General features: G+C 35.9%; 1 protein-coding gene across 1 annotated transcript; it reads right to left on the bottom strand.

Moving 5' to 3' along the window:
- Positions 1 to 4986: 4986 nt before the first annotated feature.
- Positions 4987 to 16918, bottom strand: LOC145597375 (uncharacterized). Its single transcript, XM_081653533.1, has 11 exons — positions 16746 to 16918; positions 16123 to 16205; positions 15873 to 16027; positions 14318 to 14599; positions 12416 to 12545; positions 11188 to 11295; positions 10523 to 10625; positions 10314 to 10439; positions 8667 to 8860; positions 7601 to 7707; positions 4987 to 5341 (listed from the first exon to the last, which is right to left on the bottom strand). The coding sequence occupies exons 2-11, from the start codon at positions 16173 to 16175 to the stop codon at positions 5331 to 5333; spliced, it is 1269 nt and encodes a 422-aa protein (XP_081509659.1). The 5' UTR covers positions 16176 to 16205; positions 16746 to 16918; the 3' UTR covers positions 4987 to 5330.
- Positions 16919 to 25487: the final 8569 nt, after the last annotated feature.

Genomic DNA, 25487 nt, shown 5'->3' with positions numbered 1-25487 from the left:
AGTAAAATTAATTAACCTTAGGGATTAATGTAATAAGAATAGATTTATAATTTAATTAGGATGTTTAGAAAAAAAAAAAGCAAGGGTAACATTGTCATTTCGTAGACAAAAACTTACTAAAAAAGGAAAAAAAATAATTTGTTGCGAGTAATGTGAAGCAGCCATTTAAGGAAACTGTTGCGAGTAATCCGAAGCGGAGGTAGTATTAAATTTACGAACTCTTTCCTTCAAAACCAAAAAAACCTTGATTTTTATACAAATTATTGGACAATCAATTATTGGCTTGAGCAACTGTAACGCCCCGACTTTTAATCGGCGTCACCGGACCGTATATAACTCGTCATTTGCAGCGGAATTAATTAACCATAGATAAACCATTCTTTACTCATCATACTAAGCGGAATCAATTATATATAGATAATCTCATAGCCACCTGTGGGTTATGGGCCCACAAATAAACATACTCCTTAATGAGAATATTCAATAAAAAAAATACAACTCCAATCTTCCTTACTGTAATAAAATAATCAATCTATCTCAGCTCTCGATGATCCCTAATACATAAGCCTTGATTCCATAATCCCTAAACTAAATAAATTCCTTTAATCCCTTTGCTTTAGATTAACTTCAGCTCTGTCATCATTATCCCTGTAATTATCTATAAAAATAGAAAACAGAGAAAACACAGGAAAATCCAAAAATGAGTTGAAAACTCAGTAACATTACTCTAGCCTGTAAAAACAGTTTTTCTTTCAAAATCATTTGAGCATATATCATACATACATAGTTGTTCAGAAATAATCTAACATCATTAATTTTAAAAGCTGTGTCGGCAAGGATCATTCCCTTTGTGTAAGATCATAGGTAAGTACATGTTTTGGACATAACATAACTTTCATTCGTGTGGGAATGTTTCCCCCTTTCATTAACATACTTTCCTCCACCTGTAACTCGCCTATTTTCAACGTTCAGTTCACTTTCCAATGCCGACAAAAGTTTCATCTATCATATCATATTAAATCATTTCAGAACAACTTTACACTTCATAAAAATTCATAGCACATTGACACATATCATAGTCATTAATTCATACCACTTAATTGAATAAAATAATCATTAACGTTAAACTTTAACAGGGGCTTAACATAACAGCTCACTTACACATAATTTATAAATTAATAAAATAACTAGAAATACATGCCGTTCATAGAATTCTTATCACCTTGTATGATGTTAAGATATCTTTATGAACTATCGTACATATCAGTACATCGTAAAACTCATCAATAGAGTATCCTTGTGAGTTTTCATAAGTCCTTTAATAGAATTCATGTATTCGTAATCTTTTTGGTGGACATGCTAGTCGCTGGACAGTATGATATGGCGGAACGTCTTCCGCGATGGGCCGGTGCCCATAACATAGAGTAGGTGCTCGACATAGTTGGGCTGGTGCCCCATGGGTACATGCATTGCATGACCGAAACATAATATATACTGCCAGACGGACTAGGTCTTTCACTTTCACTTATTATGTTCTGTATCTTTTAATAAGTTATTCGTAGATTATTAACATACTTTCGAGAGATCCGCAAATCAATTGAACATTATATATATATAATCATTAATATAAATCATAAGGCTGAAATACATCAATAAACATGTTTATCATATCATAGGTCATTAAAAATATATACAAGGATATAAAAGATCATGTCATGTCATGTGATGTGCACATAATACACTTTTAAATCATAACATGTCAAACATATCATATAGGCTTACATATGATGTAGTAACAGGCCATTTAAGATTACACAGGTGCATTCATGATTACCAGACATAATTGTCACACATACGAGATTAACATAATAGTTACATATACGGGACTAAACACAATTGCTAGACATAATGGTTACCTCATTCGATCATCTTTAATCATCTCACTTAACTTGTTCTCCAATAATCATCATTCGAACTCTCAACCTCCGTCATTAATACCTCATCGTCATGATTTATTCGATCATACCCAAAAATAATAAATACTCATTAATAATGGACTATTGGCTCATGAATTGCTTTCATTCATGAATTCTTCTTCTTCTAAAGTTTGTTCGGCGGCCTTGAAACTTGACATGAACAAGGCCTATGATAGGGTGAATTGGGAATTTTTATGGGAAGTTTGAGGCGTTTTGGGTTTCCTCCGTATTGGGTTCATGTTTTACAACAATGTGTCACAACTGTGTCCTATCAAATTTTGGTCAATGGTACGCCTTCTCAGCCCTTCAGGCCTAAGTGTGGCCTACGTCAGGGTGATCCTTTATCTCCATATTTATTTGTTTTATGTATGGAGATTTTTTCCTTAATGTTGCGTCGGGATGAACAGCGTGGCTTGTTCCAGGGGTTGAAGATTTCTCGCAGGGCGCCTTCTGTGTCCTATCTGTTTTTTGCTGATGATGCTTTGTTATTTTTCCGGGCTTCGCCATCGGCTTGTGATCAGATTCTCTCAGTTACGAATGAATTTTGTTCCATCTCTGGTCAGATGATAAATGTGCAGAAATCATTTGTGAAATTTAGTTCTAATACTCCAGATGATTTCAGAGATTATTTGTCGTCGGCCTTACGAATGGAAGCTAGATCGTATTTAGGTTATTATCTTGGGCTTCCGGTTGACTTGGGGCGGAAAAAATGTCAGGATTTCCATTTTATGTTGGATAAGGTGTCCCAACGCCTCTTGTATTATGCTTCGCTGAACCTTTCATCAGCGGCAAAGCTGGTTATTGTTAATTCGGTTCTGGTGGATACTTTTAATCATATTTTATCTGTGTTTAAGGTTCCAAATACAGTTTGTGAGCGGTTGGGTTCTATGTTGACTCGGTTTTGGTGGAAATCAGGTAAAGATTCTAAGGGTTTGGCCTTAGCTTCTTCTGCGCTTCTGCATTCTCCTAAAGGGTTAGGAGGTTTAGGTATCCGACATCTTCGTTCTTTCAATCAGGCCCTTTTGGCTAAACAATCTTGGCGGCTTATGAGACAGCCACAACTGTTAGCTTCTCGGGTTCTTAAGGCTAAGTATCCTAATTTATTTTCGCAGTCTCCTTCTCTCCCTAGGTCTCGAGCTTCTTGGGGTAGTCGGGGGCTTCTTGAAGGAGGTATTGTTGTGTCAAAAGGCTTGGCTTGGAAGGTTGGTTCTGGGGAGAATATTAATATTATGTCTGATAATTGGATTCCTAATGTCAAGATTGAGTTTAAAGAAGATATTCCTGATAATGATCGACCTCGTGTTGTTGCTGAGTTACTGTCAGTAGGGTCTCGAATTTGGAATACTTCTTTGATTCACCAGTTGTTTCCTCCTCTTGTTGCTTCTTCTATTATTGGTCTTGATATTCCCAGACAAAAGATTGATGATTTTGTATACTGGAAGTATACTAAGGATGGTATGTTTTCTACTAAGACAGCCTACTCTTATTTGGTGTCTCAGCATTTTAATTTGGATCTTGTTCGAAGTTCTGCAATCTGTTGGAAACGGTTGTGGGGCACTCCTCTCCTTCCGAAATGGAAGATGTTTGCTTGGAAAGTTATGCATAACGCCCTTCCGGTGTCTGCGTTACTTGTTCGTAAGGGTCTTCCTGTAGAACCTATTTGTATTTTCTGCCGTGCTAATTCAGAGTCGATCATTCATTTGTTTTGGGACTGTCCTCTGATGCAATGGCTTTGGGGGGAGGCCAATTTAACCCGTTTAGTTTCTCCTTTTGTGTCTGGTCCTTGGCCAAAGTGGTTCTCGGACTGTATCTCTGCCCTGATTGATGTAAGGGACTGGGATAATCTGGATAGGGTGTTTGGTCTTCTGTGGGCTATTTGGCTTACTAGGAATAGTGTGCGTTTTTTATCTGAGGTTTTCTCTCCGTATTCTATTCTTCAATTAGCTTTTTCTTGGTATGAAAGAGGTAAAGCGGCTTGCTTGTTTGGTGGTTCTTGTTTTGGAAGTCCTCCTGGTTTTCATAGTTCTCCTTTGCTTCGGGTGCTTAGGGGTAGCAGTGGGGATAGTTGTGAGTTGTCTATTTGTTTTGATGGTGCCTGGGATGCTGTTACTCATTGTGCAGGTGTTGGTTGGTGTGTGGTGGATTCTTCCGCTGCTCCTCTGGTGCATGGTGGGGCTCGTGCCTGTATGGCTAACTCGGCTCTTCAAGCTGAGCTTATGGCCTGTTTTTTTGCTTTGAAACATGCTATCCGTCTTGGTGTTTCTCGTGTCTTGCTGCTTACTGATTGCTCAGGAATTTCTCGTTTACTTTTAGGTCCTGGGATTGCAGATATAACTGTGGCTTAGGTTATTAAGGATATTCGGGCATTGTTGGATTCATTCGTAGTTTGTCATATGTGTAAGGTGCCTAGGGATGTTGTTTCTCAGGCTCATGATCTTGCAGGAGCGGCTCGTCGAAGGGAGTTACTGTCTTTTGTTTTTTAATTTTTTTGGTTTGTTTCTTTGTTCTGTGTTCTCCTTGCCAAAAAAAAAAAAAAAAAAAAAAAAAACCCAAATGAAATCGTTAACATGTAATTTCTTCAAAAAAAATAAAAAAAATCATTAGCATGTATAATATGCTCAAAAATAAAATAATACTACCTCCGTTAACATTTACTTGCAACTTTGGAACATTTTATGTCTCTTAAATAATAAGCCAAAATTGCAAGTAAATGTTAACGAAGGTAGTATAAATGATTTTGCACTTATCTCAGTTGTCGAATATAATTTGAGACGGTTTGACATATGTTATAAGTGAAAATTACTAAATGAAATTCTGTTACATACATTATATTAGCTTAGATCAATTTGTAATTCCTTTGCTTTACGATTGGGAGGTTGTGAAATCAAAATTTAATACTCCGATAAGGTGAAAGCTAATGAAAGTGGGTGGCATAACGTGTTAGAGGTAATTTTCTTCGTTATTAGATTATAATGATTGTATAAATTCTCTGTACCAAAACAGCATAAGGTTAAAGCCTCAATTTACTCTACCATGTGCAATTTAAATACCAATAACCAGTTGAATGCTACCAATAAACAGCAACTGAAATTTGAGATTTTTACTTTTACATCTACAATAACAGCATAAAGGATCTAGCTGTTTATATTCACCCACATGAGCAAAAGTAACCATCAGTTAGTCTCCCCGTACGGTTTCCCATTATTTCCGCTTGGGAGTGGCGGGATAGAACAAGGTGTATTAGCAAAACTTTGGTCTCACATTTGAGAATGATAGGCTACCACCAATCACTTCAACCTTTTCGACCTACAAATCTCTTGCTGAATTCACAGCCAGTCTTTCAAGGTGGTAAATTCATACAAGACCTGCCAAATAACCCAAAGAATGTCAGAGCAAAGAATGGCACCTTCAGAAAACATTTGGAGAAACTGTGGCAATATTGGTTATACTCTACTTTTGCACTTTACATTTGGTGAACCATTTTTTTTTTTTTTTTTTTTTTTTTTTTTTTTTTTTTTTTTGCATTGCACCAAAAAATCCGTGTGCTTTTATTTAGTAATTTCCAAGACCTTAAGATGTATTTTCTGTAACAATGATCAGTAAGTGTTTAAAAAGAAAAGAGAAAGCAAGTTTTTTTCCCCTAATTTCATTTACTTCCCTTATTCATCTCCTCTGCTCTCCTCCACCTTGTCACACCTGAAAACTCAGCTTTACTAGCTGAGTAGCCTTACCTGTGCCACCAACAGTAACCACCACCCCTTCCCCATGCCACCAGTAGACATTTCTCTTCCTCCAGACCGCCTAATATGAAGGGAAGAGGGAGAAATGGTAGTTGTAATGGCCCTAATGGGTGCCAATGACAAGGGGATAACCCAGTGAATAATGGCAAATCAAAGAGCAATGGGCGCCGATTGTTGTACAGTTCGTGTGTGGAAAAGGCTAAAGGGGAAAGGCTTGGCTTGGGATAAGGGAGAGATGAGGCAGCATGTGAGGAGCTAGATATTTAATGTGAGGAAATGGGAAAGGCAGTAGCGTTGAGGATTCCGGATAGCTAGAGAATTTATGTCAGGAAACGGGAAAGGTAGTAACATTTAGGATTGCGGATAACTGAGATTGGGGTGGTGGCTGGGAAGTTGGTGGTAGGCCATGGCACAAGGCACACAATAGAGGTAGGGAATTCAGTAGCTGTGTTGCGGAAGGGGCTGTTGGGGCAGAGGAGGGAATGATTGCAAGAAAGGGTGTTAGCTGGTGGTGTGGGGAAGGGGGGTGGCGTTTGTTCAGTTGACTAGCGGCTGGCCAGGTAGGCTGTGGCATTGTAGCTTGGTGCTGTATGGGAGTGGGAAAATATTAATAAAATAATCTTATATATAATATAAGTCTCAACTTTGCAGCACTTAACCACAACACTCCAAAACCCCAACTCTCAATTCTCATGCACTTGGTATCCAATCTTTGTTTTCTAGTACACCTCTCTACTGTCTCTCTTTTCAAAACTTCAGTTGCTATTGCACATAGTATTGACAGGTTGATGCAAGGTTTATTATATAGGGGAGGTTCAAAAGATTATATTGGAAGTTGGGAATTAGTATGTCGTCCAAAATCAGCGAGAGATTTAGGGCACGAAAGAGTGATTTCAACAAAGAAGTTGCTTTGATGGGAAAATAGTGGTGGAGGTTTCCTCTTGAACATCTTGAATACGCCCTCTTGAATGTCATGAATCCGACCCAATGGACATCATCCAATATGATATCATCAAAAGCAGTGTAAAATTGGCAGTCCCCCAAGGTGTTGTTCTTGTGACTCACTATTATCCATAGAAATTTATTTCGCAAGTTTCTATTCTACTAAAGCTGCTGGACAGGAAGATAATCTAGTTTTGGAAAGATTTTAGATAGGTGAGCAGCCTCTACGTGGCCATTGTCCTCACCGATTCAACCTATCTTTTCTCCATATACCCCAGTGTCCACTTTCAAAAGTGACAATGCCTGGGACTTACAGTTGATGAGACCAGCCCATGCCCAAAAGACAGAAAAACTCAGTTCTATGTAAGACCTTTTGGTATTTATATAAAGGATGAGGAGAGTTCATGAGTGTGGACAGAACATTCTACTGTGGTGTTTCAAGTAAAGCTTTTTATTTAATTCTTTGATTTGTTCCCCTAGATATCCTGTTATGAGGAATCTTAGGTCAGACCTTTTGCAGTTTGCTTTTCAGGGTGCTGTGCAGGAAAGGAGAAGAAGTTGCTTTGGCAAAATGTGATTATGGCAATTTTGTTATGTGAGTGGTCATAGCGAAATGGTTATACTTTTAATGGTGTTACTGTTTCATGCGATCTATAGAAGTATAGAGGGATAAGGTAACTGTATTACTTTCTTAATGGGCTAAGGCAGTCTGGGGCTTTCCCAAATTACTCCATTGGGGACTTACAAAGGAATTGGGCTAACTTATAGTTCTGATTTTCAGTCTCTTTCCAAGGACACGTTGTCCTCTTGATGTACTTATTTTTTGAGCAGTTTAATAAATTTTTTCTTTTTTACAATAAAAATCAAATTTACATAGACACATGCTTAACAAACACCACAAATCAGCCATAACAGATATAAGACCAATATTACTCAACGTACCGGATAGAGATTTGGAATTAGCAGTTGACTTTTGTTGTAGAACCAAATCATCAGCAGAATAATAATCTGCAATCAGCCGGTACATATATGATGGATTATGCCCTCCGCTGCAACAAAGAAAATTTGATGTATGATATGTCTATGAGCAAGGTACCCAAAATAAAAACCTTTAAACTGATTAATGTAGCTACAGAACAGAACTCAAAACAATAAAAAGTACGACCCATTGACACCAATATATTTAGAACCTCGAGAGATGCTCTATTCAATTACATTAAGGGAAATTTTGTGTGTTACGCCTGTGAACCAAGGATTATTGTAGTCAGGCAAGTTGCCAGGATGCAGAACTAAAATAATTCACCAATAAAGTATTCCAAACCATGTGTTGAATCCAGTATTTTAATCATGACAGTTGAACAAACTAAATAACCAATTACCTCTCTTCCAAGCTGGCCTTTAAAATAACATGCATTTGGTTGAAGCATATATTAACCCCCTTCTCCTAAAATGCCATATTTTTGTATACAAAAATAAAGGTTAAAAAAAATGTCCCATGCTTGCCAAGATTTCAGGTGCAGGAAAAGACGTAGAGAGCGGATATGCTGGCAAGCTTCATTGTCTTCAGGATGATTTGGTTCTAATGGATCCATTAGCATTGATTAGGAAAGTAAGATCACGACCGAAGATGCACCAGTAAGGAAAATAGAGTTGGGATCATGAGAATCTCTAGTAGAAGGCTTGTATGGGGGTATTTAGGAAAGATATAGAGAAATAGGCTAACAAGAGCACATAATAATTGAAAGGCATGGAAGGAGAGGATCTTGGTTGACAACTACCAGAGATGAATTCTTGGTCCATTTAGCCAACTCTGTCATTGGGATTAAGGCATTGATGTTAATATTGTTGTTAATCTACATCTGGAGGTCTCTAAGGGATCAATTTAGGAAGACAAACCTTAAAGGTTGGGAGTATTCCCAGGTAATGAAAAAAAGTAGGACCATTATCAGAAGACGAAATAAACATGGGATTTAAATTTCCAAAATAAAATATAAAAAGAGCAGCTTACGTGTCAGTGATAAAGAGGCTAACGAGCTTTGGTGGCACATAGTCAAATGTTGGGTTGACAATATGAAGCAGCGGTTTGCCACTGCCACTTCCAAAATCCATACAATCAGAAAATTCTCCAAAATCTAGTAGATCAGATGGGGACTTCAGCTCATTGAGTAAGACTTCGGGGTTGTGAGGATACAAGGGACATAACTGTCATAAGTCAGACGTTGAGCACAATTAACTTGTAAGCTATATAGGAAGTTCAAAGATATTATACAATAATTTCATCTACTAGCATGATGTAACTGGTCAAAAACTTGCAGTCGAATAGCGTAATACTTCACATAGACATTACCAGTGATAAACAAAGACAGCATCACTGAAGGGTAGCAGATCAAATAGCATATTTATTTATATATATACCAACCAACTAATCTGCAGCTAAACACATACATGTGGAGAATATATCAGTAAACCTATTTCATGTTGATGCAACTTCAAAGTAGCTTACGTGTTACCAAGTCACATATTATACTTAGATATTAGATAGTTTACAACAATAACGTTATAAGCATTTAGTCATGTAATTCATATTTAAAAGTGTACCTAGCATCTTTACGCTATGTTTGGATAATAAATTAGAAGGGAACTGGAAGGGAGGGAAATAGGAGGAAGGGGAAGGAAGGGAAAGTAGAGGAAATGATGAGCTCCATTTTCCCTCCAAATCTCTCCAATTTTGAAGGGATGGTCTTTATTAAAGGAGGAGAGAAAATGGATCCCTCCCCCCCCCCCCTCCCCTTCCCTCCCCTTCCCTCCCCCAACATATTATCCAAACAAGGAAGTTTGTCTCCCTCCCTTTCCCTTCCCTTCCTTTCCTTCCATTTTTTGTTATCCAAACATAGCATTAAAGTTATTGCTTATCACTGTACACCTTGTTCCTGTGTATAAAGCAAGCAGAATTGATCATGTAAAATAATTTCAATTTCCGTTAAGGTCTCCATAGGATAAAAGCCTTCTTTCCACAAATTCACAGGTAAACACAATGGTAGTCATCTTCAGAGTTCAACACTCAGGTACAGGTCAGCTTTTTCCATGAAGTCCTTGAACCTTTGGTGAAATGCTCATTCTCTGCAGCAGCCTAATGTTGATCCACAAAGATATTCAAGAAGTATCCTATAGTTGGCCGGTAAATAAAACAAATAGTATGCAATTTTGTGAAGACTAATATTTTGGCCAAAAAATAAATAATGGAATCCACATATACAGGCCTTTAAAGAAATCATATCTATCAAAGGCCTCTTCACCCAGATTATTAAACTACTCCAGTTCAAACAAAAAATAAATAAATTCCAGCTCACTATATCATAAAAGGCATAAGCAACTTTCCCCATTTTAATGAGCAGACATTCAGCCAAGATACTGTAAGATTAACAAGGCATTCACCATAACGATGAGGTGGTTGAATGACTCAAACAAGAACAAGAAGATTTTGAAAAACCATGAGGTAATCTTTACATATCGTAGCCCGATTAAAAAAATTACAGCATTTTATCGCTCAGTGGAAAAGCAGATTAAGGCACATAGGCGGATAGGCCTACTGTGGATGAAGATTCTTTTTAAAGCACCAAACATTAAAAGAAGGGTAAAAGCCAGGAGCAATCACCTTGTGACTGCCTGCAACAACAACAAAAGGAACAGCATGTCTTTGAGCAGCAAGAGCAACCATATTCAAGCCAACAGGGGCTATCAGTCCACCATTAGCCATAACAGCATGAGCTCCAACTATGACCTTCAAACAATATTTCAATACATGGATATGACTAAATTCAATTGATAAGAAATTGACACACGAACGGAAGTGGACAAGCGTACCATGTTTACTCTTGATATCATGGCAAAAACAGCAGAGTCAGTAATCACAGTGGTCTGCAAACCTCTAGCCACCAATTCTTTGGCAAGAACATGCCCTTGGTACCTGGTTCCAATGTGACAGCAACATATCAGCAAAAAATTAATGAAAACATATACTAAACATAATGTCGGTTTAGATACATTTGGACTTCTGCGACTTTCCAATATGAAAGTAAATAACCCGCAAAAAATGTATACAACTGTGCAATTTCAAATCTTCAGCAGTCAGCATTTAGCACTACCTTTTTACTACATATTTTTTTTTCCTCTCTATTTTATGGAGTACCAAACTCATTAGATAATCCTCTAAAGCTCTAACATGCATACTTGTAGTCTAAGGAGAACTATTATTCTATCCCACTCACTTGAGAGTTAAAGAAGATGTAGACATGTAGTGATATCAAGTCACCTTTTTGCAAAATCAGAAATGTAGAAAAGAAGGCCTAATGTAAGCAAACTTTCATAGATTATCTCAGAAAGAAAATTCAAAATATAGGTTTAATAGGTGCATCATTTTTACTTAAGATCTCATCTTCTGAAGAAGATCCTAGACAGATGTTATGCGAAGATTGTATATTTACTGGCTTTGCACCTAACTTAACAAAATGCAAGGAAAATGTTTGTACCTTGGAGCACCTTCCGCAACAAAGACCTTGAATGACCGTTTCTTTTCCTTTGCAGCACAGAGAAATTCCATCACAGTTCTTGACCGTCCTAAAGTCAAAATTACCTCACTGCAATAGTCATGGTTTAATGAGCAGATTGAACAAGCCTCGTTAAAAGGAAATTATCACACAAACACACACGCGCCTACGTACACATAGTTGCATGTATAGTGACACCCTAATTCAAGAAAGCCTAGAATAAATCTTAGCAAACAGAAGATGTCAAATCACAACAAAAAAACATTTTTTTCCTTGTTCACGACTTCATGTATAATGGGCATCAATCATTACATCCTCAAGATCACCAGGCCAGAAAACATGAATTCAAAAAAAAGGTGAAAATTAGGCAAACATAGCAGTGCAACCAAACTAAATTCCATATGCCAGACAGCCAGACAGATTGTGAACAGGTACTTGATCTTAATTGATTAACTTATCAATTAAGCAGGTAAAAGATCATATAGACAAAAACAGTCCCTTCTAGATATGAACCTGCAAGGAACCAACACAAGAAGGTCCCACACTCATATCCAAAGCAATGAGGAAGATGAAGGGTAAAGAAGTCAGATGAGGACAAATAAGAATGATTAGAAGAAATGGTTACGACTTACAAGAGAAAGAAGAGACAGGCATCACGAGATTGTCATGTTATTTTTTATTTTTTTTTATTTTATTTTTTTTATTTTATTTATTTTTGTGGCAGTAAAGTAGTGAACAAGCCAAGTAGTATGATGTAATAAATAGCAGAAGAGAAGCATGGAATGAGGCATTGTGAAAATAGTTAGTGAGAGTCCTGTGGAAATAACAAAAATCATATCCCAAATTATTTTATAATTTTCTCTCTCTAAACTCTTAATTTCTGCAAATATTGATAGGCAGTAGCAGCGCTCGTGAAACTAAGAAAGAACACTCACTTATATCCAACATTTAGATAAGGTTAAAGCATATACTACAAGTAGAAAGGCAATTAAATTGGATGAAGATCAAAAGGAAAATCAACACCTTCCTATGGCAGCAAAACTGTTCAACAATGATTTCACATTTGTTATGCATATACAACAACATCAACAGCAACAACAAAGCCTTAGTCCCAAAATGATTTGGGGTCGGCTAACATGAATCGTCATAAGGAACCATCCAAAATAGGCAACAAATTACCCATGTTATAGAAGTAAAAACAAGAACATACTTTTGATGAATGTGCTCAACTGCTTGCTCAGCAATCTGCTCATGGCAAGTGTCTATATCCTGAATGAGCTCATTAACAGATTCAATGACATCATGCTTCAGTTTTCGAATCCTTAAACTCTTATCAGCAGCTGCAAAATGCAATCATAATTTAATCAGTAGAAAAAGGAAAAATGGTAAGCTCCAGATAATCTTACTATAGCACCCTTCTTCCTATCTTCATTAAAGCCCTTTCAAGGACTATCATTCTCCTTATCAGGGTACTGTATCAGCTTCTATTGGTAAACCCAGTAACCTAGAATTCTGAGTTATTTTATTTATTTAACTCTAATTAGAGTAAAGAAAAGGAAATTTTAGAAAATAACACCACAAAAAAACCCAAATTTTGATTATAACACCACAACAAAAAAAACTTGTATTATAACACCACATAAAAATCCTAAAATTTGATTTCACCACCACTTTACGGATTCTTGGATGAAATCCGTTAGTGGAGCCCATAACAGACACGTGTCAATAACTTATTTGTTTTTAAAAAAATTATAATAAAAAAAAAAAAAAAGAAAAACCCTAAACAACCTAACCCAGCCCACTGCACCACCGGCAACACCCGTCCCCCACCACCAACAGCCTAACCCAAGCCGTCGGCACCCCTGCCCCACCTAGACCGGCGAAACCCTCCCCTCCCCCTCCCCGAAAACCACCACAGATTCGCCTTGCCTCAGCTCCAACAACACCAACTCGAATTCGCACACCGGAATAGCTACAAGCGGTCGAGCAACCCCCGCAACCACCTCCGCCACTACTCACAAGGATCAATTCCCACCCCTTCACACCATTTCCGACACCCTTCCATGCTCCAGACACCGAACCCTCCTCCAACACACCCCAGCCGCCACCAGATAGCTACTAGCGGTCGAGATCGGCTACTTTAGGGTCGAATTTGACCACTTCGGCCCTAAATCGACCAATTTCAACCGGAAGTGGCCGTTTTCGGTGGTAGCTAGGGTAAGGGGAGTTTGTGGGCTGGGTAAATCGGTGCATCTGGTGGACGATAAGGCTTTTCGGGGTTGGTTAAGGAGGATGGGGGTGAACGCCAGTGGTGGGCTTGGTGGCTAGGCTAGGTTGGGTACAGTGTGGTGCGTCGTTCAGGTGGTCGGCTGGGCGGGTTTCTTCAGTCAAGAGTGCCGGCAGCGGGGGTTAGGGTGACGGTGGTGGGGCTAGGAGGAATCGGCGCTGGTGGTGAAAGGTGGTGGCTGGGTTAGGGTTTTTGGGTTTTAAATTTTTTTTAATTTTTCATTTTTTTCATTTTTATAATCCAATAGATTGATGCCACGTGTATAATGTGGGGTCCATTAACGGTTTTTTGGATGATGTTAGTCACTGGTGGTGAAATCAAAATTTTGAGGTTTTTTGTGGTGTTATAATAAAAGTTTTTTTTGTTGTGGTGTTATAATCAAAATTTGGGTTTTTTTGTGGTGTTATTTTCTAAAATTTCCTAAAGAAAATATATAATAATATCTCTTATTCAAAATGAGCAGTTGAGCAGACAATCACACACATTGGTGGCCCTCAAACAATTATATAAGCTGTTATACAAAGGAAATGTTGACAGCCAAAGGGCAAAGAGTGCAAATTATGGCATTTGACTTAAAAGACAACAAGGCAGAGAGCAAATTTGATGAAGTTAATGGAAGGCAGGTACATTGAGGCTGGACAAAATAAGGTTGGCTATGAGGTCCAGCAAAAGGGCTTACAAAATACATATAAAGCTTTAAAAGTGCATCTAGAAGCGCTGGTAGGGATTGAAATATCCATTATATAGCAGTGACAAAACAGACTCATTTTTACATAAAGAAAACAATGCGCTACAGCAAGGTTCGCGTCAAGTGCACAAACTTACACTTGCTTTTTCCTTCAGAATCACCCCCAGATGAAGAAAGGGGAGCAGCAGAAGCATTGGGTACATCTTCAAGAAGAGTATGTAGTGATGGTGGGCGCAAAGTGCTCCTTGCTGCAGCAGCTACTACGGCTGCTGACAGAACAGGATGATCATCTCTGTCATCTTCATCATCATCACTTCCAACTGATATATTTAGGTCACCAATAGCAGCGGTAGTAAGAGATAAATCCTCCTCTCTAATAATATGTAGCACCCTCCTGACAATATTACCAACAGCAAGCTCTGCAGTTCAAATCAGATGGAAGGTCACTAAAAGCTCCGACAACGTACATTAAAGGCATCACCTCCATACACTGAGATACAAGAAGACGAGTGAGTCTCCCACTTATTTGTTCCATTCAGTCAGACAATAATAATTTGTTTAAGAAAATTATATTAAAAAAAAAAAAAAATTAAGACAATCTTACAAAGGTGTTGGAGGACAAGAGACAAACTCGAGTACCTAACTTCTTTGCATTTTCAACAACAAAAAACTAGTCTTGTTTATGAATTGCATTAATAATTTAATACACTTCACAATTTTAACAAAGTACAGCAGAACAAAAAATTAAATGAACCTTTAAATACCTTTTTCTGATTCAGTGGCATGAAATATAAGCAGGAACTCTACTGCTGAGGATTTCTAAAAGATTTCTTTAATATGTTCAAGTAAGAAGTGAGCTCTTATGTGGTTGCCTTTGCCTCCTAATTTTTTAATAGACTCTACAAAATCTGTGAATCAATGTGCCTAGAACCTTTCAAGAATCTAAATTCTAAAATACTAGATACTACTCTCGTAACAACAAAGTACTGGAAGACATTGCATGGATGATCCAAATGATAGCCGATCCAACAAAAAACAAACTCGACTTTAGAAATGTAAACTAATCATATAACTCTTTAGAATTTTCATCAGATGTGAGGTGATGCCAGTATATCACTAAGAAATCCAATTAAGTATGTTAATCATGTCCATAAATTATAGCTTGCTTCATGCTGAGAAATTTACACTTTCTAATTCCTACAATAATTATACTCCTTAACAAATATTGCATTATAGTTTCATCTTATCCTTTTGTCAATGCGTCTTAAATTTTTTTTTTTCCTTAAAAATAGTTATTATTTCTCATTTATTGTGAAGGAGATGGTTCAAAATAGGATAGTAAAAACATTTCATCAAGGATGACTGCTATGAACTAGGAGCAATATGATTTTCTAGGGTATTGACAATTTTTATAAATATGAAGCACGAACAACTCTAGACCCTTATTTCACCACACTTCACGATTCCTCAAAGATTTCCATATTGATTTCCTTATATAACATTTCTTGTTGCCATGAGAAATGGTTTAAGAGACTTCTCTCTCTCTCTTTTCTTTTTCTCAACAAGTTGAGTTAAAATGCAACAACATTTTACACCTCAGCTAAAAAGAAAGGCATAACTTATAGTTTGATGTCAAAGAACATTGTCAATTGCAATTTTTCGGATTAAAAATAACACATAATAGAGGCCTACCCACAGGGTTGGCAGCAATTAGCTGCTCTCCAACAGCCTTTACCGCATCAATGAGAGCTCCAGCTTGGTTTGTATAAGGAATTCTCTGCTGGGATATAACGGAGCGAAGAAACTCTGCAGTGTGCTTTGCTGTCGCTTGTGACCCCTCAATTTTACTAAAATACAAACAACAAAAAGCATTCTTCGTAAAAAAAGCTAAAAGCTTCTGTAAAATGTACACAAATCGAGTAACTTAGCGTAGTCACCTCACCGTTTTCTGAGTTTGTTAACAAAGTCATTGACTAGAGCTTGTACGTCAGGCATTATTAATTCTCTCTATCCCAAATGTTAGACCTGAAACCATGGATGTCACACATTAAGCTCTATCCAATTTCGCTAATCTTTAACATTAATAAAAAATAAAAAAAATAAAAAAAAAAACACACATGATTCGTCTAACAATAAACTCTATCCTCCAAAAAAAAAAAAAAAAAAAAAAAAAAACGACTCGTTTAACCATCCTCCATATGTTAGAATTATTAATACGAAGTACGCGACTACACAACGATAATCACAATATGCAGGGTTTTGATAGAATTATTAGTACGAAGTACGCGACTAATTGACAGGCAAGTGCCTAAGCCAGGGTTTTGCAAGGGTTTTAATAGTTCCGTCCTAACATTTAAGGTTTTGCAATGCATTAGCAATTATTTTCAATTAAACTATCAATCAAATTCTTCTTGGTTGAAAAATTGAATAGCAAAACTTTAGCATTTCAGTAATTAAATTATAACCAATAGTTCAATAATCAATTCGAACCCTAAATAGAATTCAATCAACGTTAACACTAGATTGGGAAACTGATAATTGATGATTAAAAAAAAAGCATCTTACGCTTCAATGGAGGAGAGAAAGCTGCTTCAACGGAGAATTCAGAGTTTAGCCGCTTCAATGGAGGAAAGAGACAAGGAGGGTTATTTTTTTGTTTTTTATATTTTGAGGATCTTCTTTTAATCACTTTGAGCAAGGTGTGCAAATTCGGAAATGGTGAACTGTTTGGAATTTATTATTAGCCCGCTTTGTGTCCGGTTGGCCACATTATTTGGTCACTTATAAAAAAAAAAAAAAAAATTAAAAAGAATAATCTCACCTTTGTCACTTCTGTTAAAAATAATTCAACCTTTGAATAAACTAGAAATAATCTTACCTTTGCCCCCATTTACTCAAAATAGTCCCTTAACCTGATTGTTAATTTGCTAACCTATTAAAGAAGGTGAGTTGCTATGTTTCACCATTTTATTGATTCTTAATATTTTGTATAATTAAAAAAATAATTAGAAAAAAAAAAAAAAAAACCTGCAGACCCTTCCCTCTTCCCGATCCCCCATAAGAACGGAGCCAGCCCACCCATGACTACCCCTGCCGCAACAGCCTCACCCCTCCTTTCCGACGCGCAAACAGCTAAAAGCATCATCCTTTCATTCTCAAGGCTTTTTCTTTCAGTATCAATCTTCAATTTTTCCAATTCTCTTTCCTTTTTGCTGCTGAATTTTATCAATTTGAAATTCTGTTTTCTAATTCTAATGCTAGAATGTGAAGTTTCAATCCTTGTTCTTCCAATTTAACCAAATGTGATTTCATTCATTGCTTACCCATCATTTCTCCATTTGATTGTTGCAATATGCCTGTGAGGTGTTATGGGGAGAAGTTTCAGAGTTTGGAGAATGATTTGATGTTGTTGTTGCTGTAGTGGGGCGGTGATAAGGGTGGTGCCCGGCTGTAGAGAGGTGGATTGGCGGCAAGGCCGCGAGGGGAGGTGTAGTGAGTGATGTTGATGTTGTTGTGTTGGTGCGTGAGTAAAGGGGTTTGAGTTGGGAGGGAGGTCTGCCGGTCCGGGTAGAGTGGGGTCATGTGGTGGATATAAAGAGGTGGTGGTCATGGTAGGCTGCCATGGAATAAGGTGGGGAGGTGGGAGGAGAGAGATGGGCAGATGGAAGGAAAAAATAAAAAATAAAAATACTTGATAAACAAGTTGTAGGTAAACAGGATTGTTTTGAGCAAATGGGGGGCAAAGGTTGAATTATTTCTAGATTATTCAAAGGTGAGATTTTTTTGAGCAGAAGTGACAAATGTGGGATTATACTTTTCAATTTTTCCTAAAAAAAAAAAAAACCAAAGTAGCTCCTATAACATGGACCAAACAACGGCTATAATACTGACCGAGTAACCCCATAACATTGAGGATTAACTCCTATAACACTGACGAAGTAACCCCTTTAACACTGACCAAAAAACCATGGATCCAACATAAACTCCATTTTCTCCAAAACCTACCAAAATAGATATGAAGTATTATACTTCATCTATTAATATTCACACTAAACCGTGATTGCCATGCTAGTACTATGACGATAGTAGTGCCCTCACCTTAGATGCAACTGCTTTATTCAATGACTGTGATCGATCCCAATGGTCTTTGGGATGACCTTCTCTATAAGAAATGTCAAGCAACTATATCATTACAGCATAATCAACATCATTACATATACAAGTGAAACCAGCCATAACCATCAACAAACACCACATTTCCTGGTTAAAAATAATTTTTTTCCTAATGTGGAACAATATATTAGCTATCAAGTAAGGGTAAACTAGTAGTCTAGTATACCAACAAAACAGTGAAGACACGGTGAATACTGGTTTTTTCAGCCAATGAATGAAAGACGATCCAACATATATCCTATTGAACTTGGTTTCTTTGAGATTTATATGACATTTACAATTATTTTAAAATTAGAAAATCCCATTAAGCTAAGGAAGGTGTTATATTTATATGGCATTTAAAATAATTTTGATATACGACTTAATTTCAAGGAAAGGTATAGCATGAATTTATGTAAAGAGAGTAAAGAGGTAGTTTGAAGTTTAAATTAGTGCATTAGGAATATAAGCAGGCTATATCTAGTTCAAAGTGCATTATGCTAACGTAATTAGTTCAAACATCTTATAAGGAATCTAGGGGTATATAAAATCATGGCCGACAAGATTAGACTCCACACAATCACATTATTTACTTTCATTATGTCATAATCTTCGCTAGGTTTCTCATAAAAATTTTCACAACTTTGACTTCACGCAGAAAACCTTGGAAACCGGCTCCATTCTAGGAAGGCCTATTCAGATGACCAACACAATATATCTGAAAATAACAAAACACAACAAACAACACATAGATCAGGCATTACATTACCCTTCATCATCAAACATAAAAACTACTAAGCAAAGTCTTACCATCACAAATTGGACACAGCCTTCAGCCCTTCACATCCAAGTAAGTATCCAAACTTTTCAAACTTGAGGCAAAACTTCTCAGCATATATCATCAACCATTCATGTGCAAATGCACACCAATAATACTTGTTCTCTTTAGCACCAATTGTGGTTGCATGCATCAGTTCCCTAACAAGATGCAACCTACCTGTTGTTGGGTAAAACACTTGTCCTAACACCACTACTAAAAAAAAGCCCTAAAAATACAGCTTTTTGCACTTCTGTCTTCACTGGAAACTTTTTCATAGCCAATTCTGCTTTAGAAATCAATATCGGCGTAGAACGACCCCTCTTATTTGTAACACCCCAATAATTCTCTCTTTAAACCTGTGAGGACCCTGAACAATATTCAAGAGAATTACTGGTGTGCTACCGCCACATGTTTAAACGTTAAGGCTTTTTCAGAAAATAGCAGCGGAAAAACTAAATCAAGTATATATAAGTTTCAAAACCAATAACCAAAACCAAACTAAAACTTACAACTTGGAACCCTTAAGGCCCTTATTCAAAACTTAAACCAATAGAAATAGTATGAAAGTAAAGTTGAGTTTAAATAACTTTAAAAGTAAATAGCAATAAAAATAAGAAAAGTAACCAACTCTACACTCAAGATCCCACCATCTAGAAACGGATGCTGCATGTGTAAGAACTTGTGGTTAATCTGCTCCCCAATATTACAAGTGTAAAAATTAGATCGTCACAGGGTCATTGAAAGGCGAAGGCCATGACCAAAGAAAGACACACACAAAAGAACGCAATCAGCAAAGCCGAGTACATACAAGCTGCGAAATAAATTAAGAAATACCTATCATGCTACTAAAAATCAAGCATAAGCATCATTAAATTGTAGACTCCACACATGACTCAACTATCAAATTTATTAAGACTTCACTATTTGATATTAACTAACTCATTTATTTATTTCATTAGATTATGCAATAGACAAGGTTGTCCAACCCATGCTCCATTTGGAACATCAATAAAAGAAAAACCCCATGACTCCTTTCGGAAACATCAATAAACATCCAACGACCACAGGCGCGACTCCGTGACCGTAGTTAGTATGAGATCTCACCTAACTCCTAGTTTTAAAAAATATATTTGAAATAAGAGACTCGTAGATCAGACGGCCTCGAGAAAAGTACACGACTAATACCCCATGTACCCCAACCCCTGATTGTCATTACTCCAGATGTGCACCAATCCAGAGTTTTATTGCTCATTAGGGGTGTCCGTTCAGTTTTCGGTTTGGATTTAGTCCAAATCCGATCCAATCAGAACTATAATTCGGTTTTCAATTTTCCGATCTGATCCGATCCGAATTTCTCTCCCAATCCGATCCGATCCAATCCGAATTAAAATTCGGTTATTTGGATCCGATCCGAAAATCCAAATTATAAGACATTATTTTTTAGCGCCTAATACGATTATAAAAATAAAGCTATAATATAAATAAAAGTCTTCAAAATCATGATTAAAATAAGTAGTTCAACATCAAGTCATTAGTTAATTAATACAAAGTCCCCCTGATTTATTTTATGTCATAGCAAGTATTTGAGCTAAACTTCAAAAAACAAATAAATTCATATTTATACAAGCTTAATTTTACAATTCGGTTTTCGGTTTGGATTGGATCCAATTAGGGTCAATCCGATCCAATCCGAAAATCCGAATTTTCAAAAAATCTCAATCCGATCCAATCCGATTTAAAGTTCGGATTGGATCCGAATTGATAATTCGGTTTGGATTGGATTGGATTGGATTTCGGTTTTAATCCGAATTATGGACACCCCTATTGCTCATCCATCTTGCACTTTACGTGATTTACAGGTTTAGACTTAGTGATGACTCATATGCATAACAATACAAACATTCCAAACACAATTCAATCAAGCAAGGCAAATTTCCAATTTCAATTCTTGATTTATTAGTGACAAACAACATTTATTATTTTTTACTTTACTACCTCGGTGTATAAACACCTTGAGTGCATAAGGCACCCCAAAACCTTAACCTCGTCTTTATAAGACTTGAATTCTTCCTTTACTCATCCTGTTCGCATAATCATGAATGGGTAATAAATTAATCTTTACACCAATCACATACCTTTGCCTCTAAGCACACCTTGCATAATTAGAGCACAAATAATACTTGTAATATGAAATAGTGTACATCATATGAAATTCACAATGTATAACCAAACAATTTAACCCAGTCATCCCTATACATGATACTAAGTTCTCGAACCGTCCTTAAACATGCACCTAAAAGCAAGGTTTCATAACTTGTACGTACCTTGTGTAAACAATTCGGTTGGCCACTTTAAAACTAGAAGTCGCCTTCTACAAAGTCCTCTCCTAAACCAAACAATGAGAAAATAAATCAATACCCAAGCAAATAAATTTACAGCAATACTAAACTACTTTAAAACTTCTTAAATCATCAAAATAAAGCTTTTAAATTGTTCCCTTTAGTTAATAATAATAATATAACATCCCAACTATAAGTTTATATGTCAAAATCATGAAAATATAGCGTATAATATAAAATTACAGCAAGTTTAACTTACTAACATATGCTGAAAATTTGTTTTATTAATAGTTTTTGCAATTCAAATAACCTATACTTATCATATTGCATAAATAGTTGTTTAAAACATATAGAAGCATTCTAAAAATTTATTTTTGGCTCAAAACTAATAAAAATCAGATTATATTAAATCTGAAAAATAATTTAAATTATAAATTTCAAACTTTTGAAGATTTACATTCATAATTCAATAGTTAGAATAGTATATTACACATTAAAACCTTAAAACCCTTCAAATAGACAACATAAAACTCAAATTTCACAAATTATATGATCTGAAAATTAATATATAATCAAAATAATCATACTTTGATGTAATTTAAACATAGTATAATTAGATAACTTGATTAGCACGTTATCAAGCCCTAAAACATGAAAAATCAAGGTTTAAACCCTAAATTATACAACATATAATCTGAAATTTTATACTTCCTCCGTTTTTTTTTATTATTGCACCATAGGGGTTGAGTACAAATATTTTGGTAGTGGAAAAAGTAAGAGAGAGAAAGGTAAAAATACAAAATTGCCCATGTGACATATTGATAAACTAAAAAGTAAATGTGAAAAAGCAAGGGTATGTTGGGTATTTGTAGTGTGAACACAAATAATTTTTTTCCTAAAGAGGAAATGGTGCAATATTTGTGAAACTTCCTAAAAAGGCAAGTGGTGCAATAATAAAAGTATGGAGGAAGTATAATAAATTAAACATGCTAAAACTCATAAATTTATAATCTTTTATAACTTATATATAAAATCAAACCATAATAATATAATTTAGAACAAAATTTTAATTAAAGGTTGAATCTTTAAACAATTTAATTGAGATAATAAAGCAATAAAAGAAATAAAGGAAGAGAGGGAGAAGAGGGGCGAAAGGCAGCAGCAAGGTGGTGTGTCGGGTGGCCGAAGGTGCGGCTGACGGCAGCAAGGGGGCGTCGGGTTTCGCTGGCAGCAGCTTGAGGTTTCCTCTTTTTTGTTGTTGTTGTCGTGTGAATTGAGGGAGGAGAAGGAGTATAAGGGTTATTTTTCTTCTATTTCACGTGAAGGAGAGAAGAAGAATAGGTGAGGGTTTTATTTTTATTTGGGTTTTAATTCTCTATTTTTATTAGGGTAGGATTTGGTTAGTTTGGGCTTGAATGAGAATTAATTTTGGGCCAACATACTTAAAAAGGGAGTTGTAAAAAAAACTAAAACTTAATGGTTTAGTAAAATCTTATTATTTTTACATTAAATTTTAAAATATTTGTATAAATAATAAATAATTATATTAGAAAAATATGTGGGATTACATTATTTGTCTCGCCAAAGTCACGACTAATAATACTCATCTTCTTCTTTGTATCAACGTCCTCACCTTTGACTTTTGAAACATTAGAAGACACCTTCATTCCACCCTTAGGCAACCCAAATATATATGCAATGTCACTACTTAGGACACTGTGGCAACTAATTACCATCCCTAGCTACCAACAACAACTCATTAAAAGGCATCCACCCTAGTCATCAACAATGGCGAATCTAGAAATTTCAAAATGTGGGTCCAAAATTGTTTGAACTTCTTTAACAAAAGAAGGGTATTCTTAACATTGATTGTAACTATAAATGTTTCGATGTTGCGCAATGTTTTGAACTTTTAAAATCATATTTAGCATTTTCATACATTATCATCATAAGTTCCTTTACATGGCAATATGAGGGTAAGTACGCTTCTCGATGCATAATGTAAACCTTAAAAAACTTATACTACGTACTCTATAATGGTGATAATAATAATAATCGAGACAAGTTTGACAATTAAAACACGTGGTTACAAAAAAGTGGGGGAATATACAGTGTCAAAAGTGCAAAAATTGCAATATTTTAAAAAAATAGAGAGATTTTTTTACATTTACCGCCAAAAAAATCACAAAATTGTTTTTTACCACCAAATTTTTTAAAAATTTTATTTTACCACAAAAAAAAAATGTAATTTACCATAATTACCACCAGCCATAAAAAACTTAACATAATTTTTTTAAATTCTTTGATTTTCGTGCCAAACACATGGTTTTTAGGGGTTTTAGGGGGCCCATTGGTTCTTTAGATCCAATATGGTCAAAATTGACAAAAAATGATCAGAAATGCTTCCTTTTGCGTGTTTAAAGTATCTCAATTTGCATGAAACACGCAAAACGAAGCATTTTCGATCATTTTTTTGCCAGTTCTAACCTGAAATTGGGCCCATAGGACCAAAATGCCCCCTAAACCTATGAAGGACATGTTTGGTGCACGAAAATCGATTTTTTTTTTAAATTGTTAGATTTAATGGTTTTCCTAACGGTAGGTGGTACAAAATAATTTTTAGAAATTTTTTGGTGGTAAAATAAAACTTTTGAAAGTTTTGGTGGTAATTAAAACTTGAAAATCAATTTTTTGATCTTTTTTGGTGGTAATAGTTAAAAATCCAAAATATTAATTACCATTTTATATGGAGAAAATGTAAGTTTTAAAACTTGAAATTTCTATTGTCTAGTTTTATCTTTTAGGAAATCAACTTTTCAAAATGAGAGAAGAAAAGGTGAATATGAAATACATTTCTTTTAATTTACCTTGAATTTTAGAACTTTTTTTTTTTGCATAAAGGGGATGCAAGTGCTTCCCTACATTTAGATCCGCCATTGGTCTTTAGCCAGTAGTCAAAAGGCCTTGACAGTGTCATAATTTGCAAACTCAACAAGCCTCCAAAACCCATCGTAGTTATAAGAGCCTTATTTGTATCATCAAGACCCTCGACAACCTTCAAAAACGCTTAAAATCAACAATTTATATTGGTAGGCTACATCATCATAATTTAATATTTATTTGTTTTTTAGTACAAGACAGTACTTAAATTAATCCATAATAAGACTTTCCAACATAATTAGTGGCCACGTCCAAAATACAAAATGTACTTTCATGACTATGGTAGCTGCTGGATTAGTGTGCTTCACCCCCTGCTAGTTAGTTGATTAGTAATACTAACTAAGTTTGTGCCAAAATAATAGTTCGAGATTGCAAACCAAATGTTGGGCCATATGTGGCTGAATCATATGTGGCTACAAAATGATTCAAGATGGAGTTTGTGCTGCATAAGGTACTAGTTGTTTGTGGTATAGTAGATCCAAAATGGCTTTCCTAGCCACTGCATCCTACTTCCTTGACTGCTCCTCTATTGCCCTTGGCTGAGGTTAACTATGATTTAATATACACTATTAAAAATTAGAAAAAAAAACCCAAACAAACTATATTCCACTTGTTTGCATAATTCACTAGCATCTAACTGTAATTTTCCAATTGTGTTTTAACCAACACTTCCGTTATTACCGTCACCTTTACGCCTTCATTAACAGTCTTTGCCACCTCAATGACTTCCTCTACCACCTATGACATTAAATTCAACAATTGACTTGATTAATAACGATAATAATAGCTACTACAATAGAAATAATAGAAAAACTATTTATAGCACTCTCATCAAAGAAAAAAAAAAAAATCCCTCCTCACTTTCTCTCTACCTTTCCCTCTCCTCCACATCAGATTTTAATGAAATAATTTATTTTCATCCCACCAACTAAGAGTATTGGCAATGGTTTCCCATTTTGGGTAGGTATGAAGAGAGAGAAAAAAAACCTTAAAATAATAAAATAAAGTACTTTTGTGGGAAATGATCCATGACCATGTCATGGTCATGCCCACTTG

Source organism: Chenopodium album, chromosome 2, assembly GCF_948465745.1.
Source record: "Chenopodium album chromosome 2, dcCheAlbu1.1, whole genome shotgun sequence".
NCBI lineage: Eukaryota > Viridiplantae > Streptophyta > Magnoliopsida > Caryophyllales > Amaranthaceae > Chenopodium > Chenopodium album.
This window is presented reverse-complemented; position numbering and strand designations above follow the sequence as displayed.

Excerpts from the sequence above, each read along its gene's own strand:
- LOC145597375 (XM_081653533.1), bottom strand. The coding sequence starts at position 16,175 with ATGCCTGACGTACAAGCTCTAGTCAATGACTTTGTTAACAAACTCAGA. Across the intron at positions 11,296-12,415 it reads GTTGAGCACATTCATCAAAA|TGAGGTAATTTTGACTTTAG; the intron begins GTATGTTCTTGT and ends TGACTATTGCAG. Across the intron at positions 10,626-11,187 it reads GTTGCGGAAGGTGCTCCAAG|GTACCAAGGGCATGTTCTTG; the intron begins GTACAAACATTT and ends CATTGGAACCAG.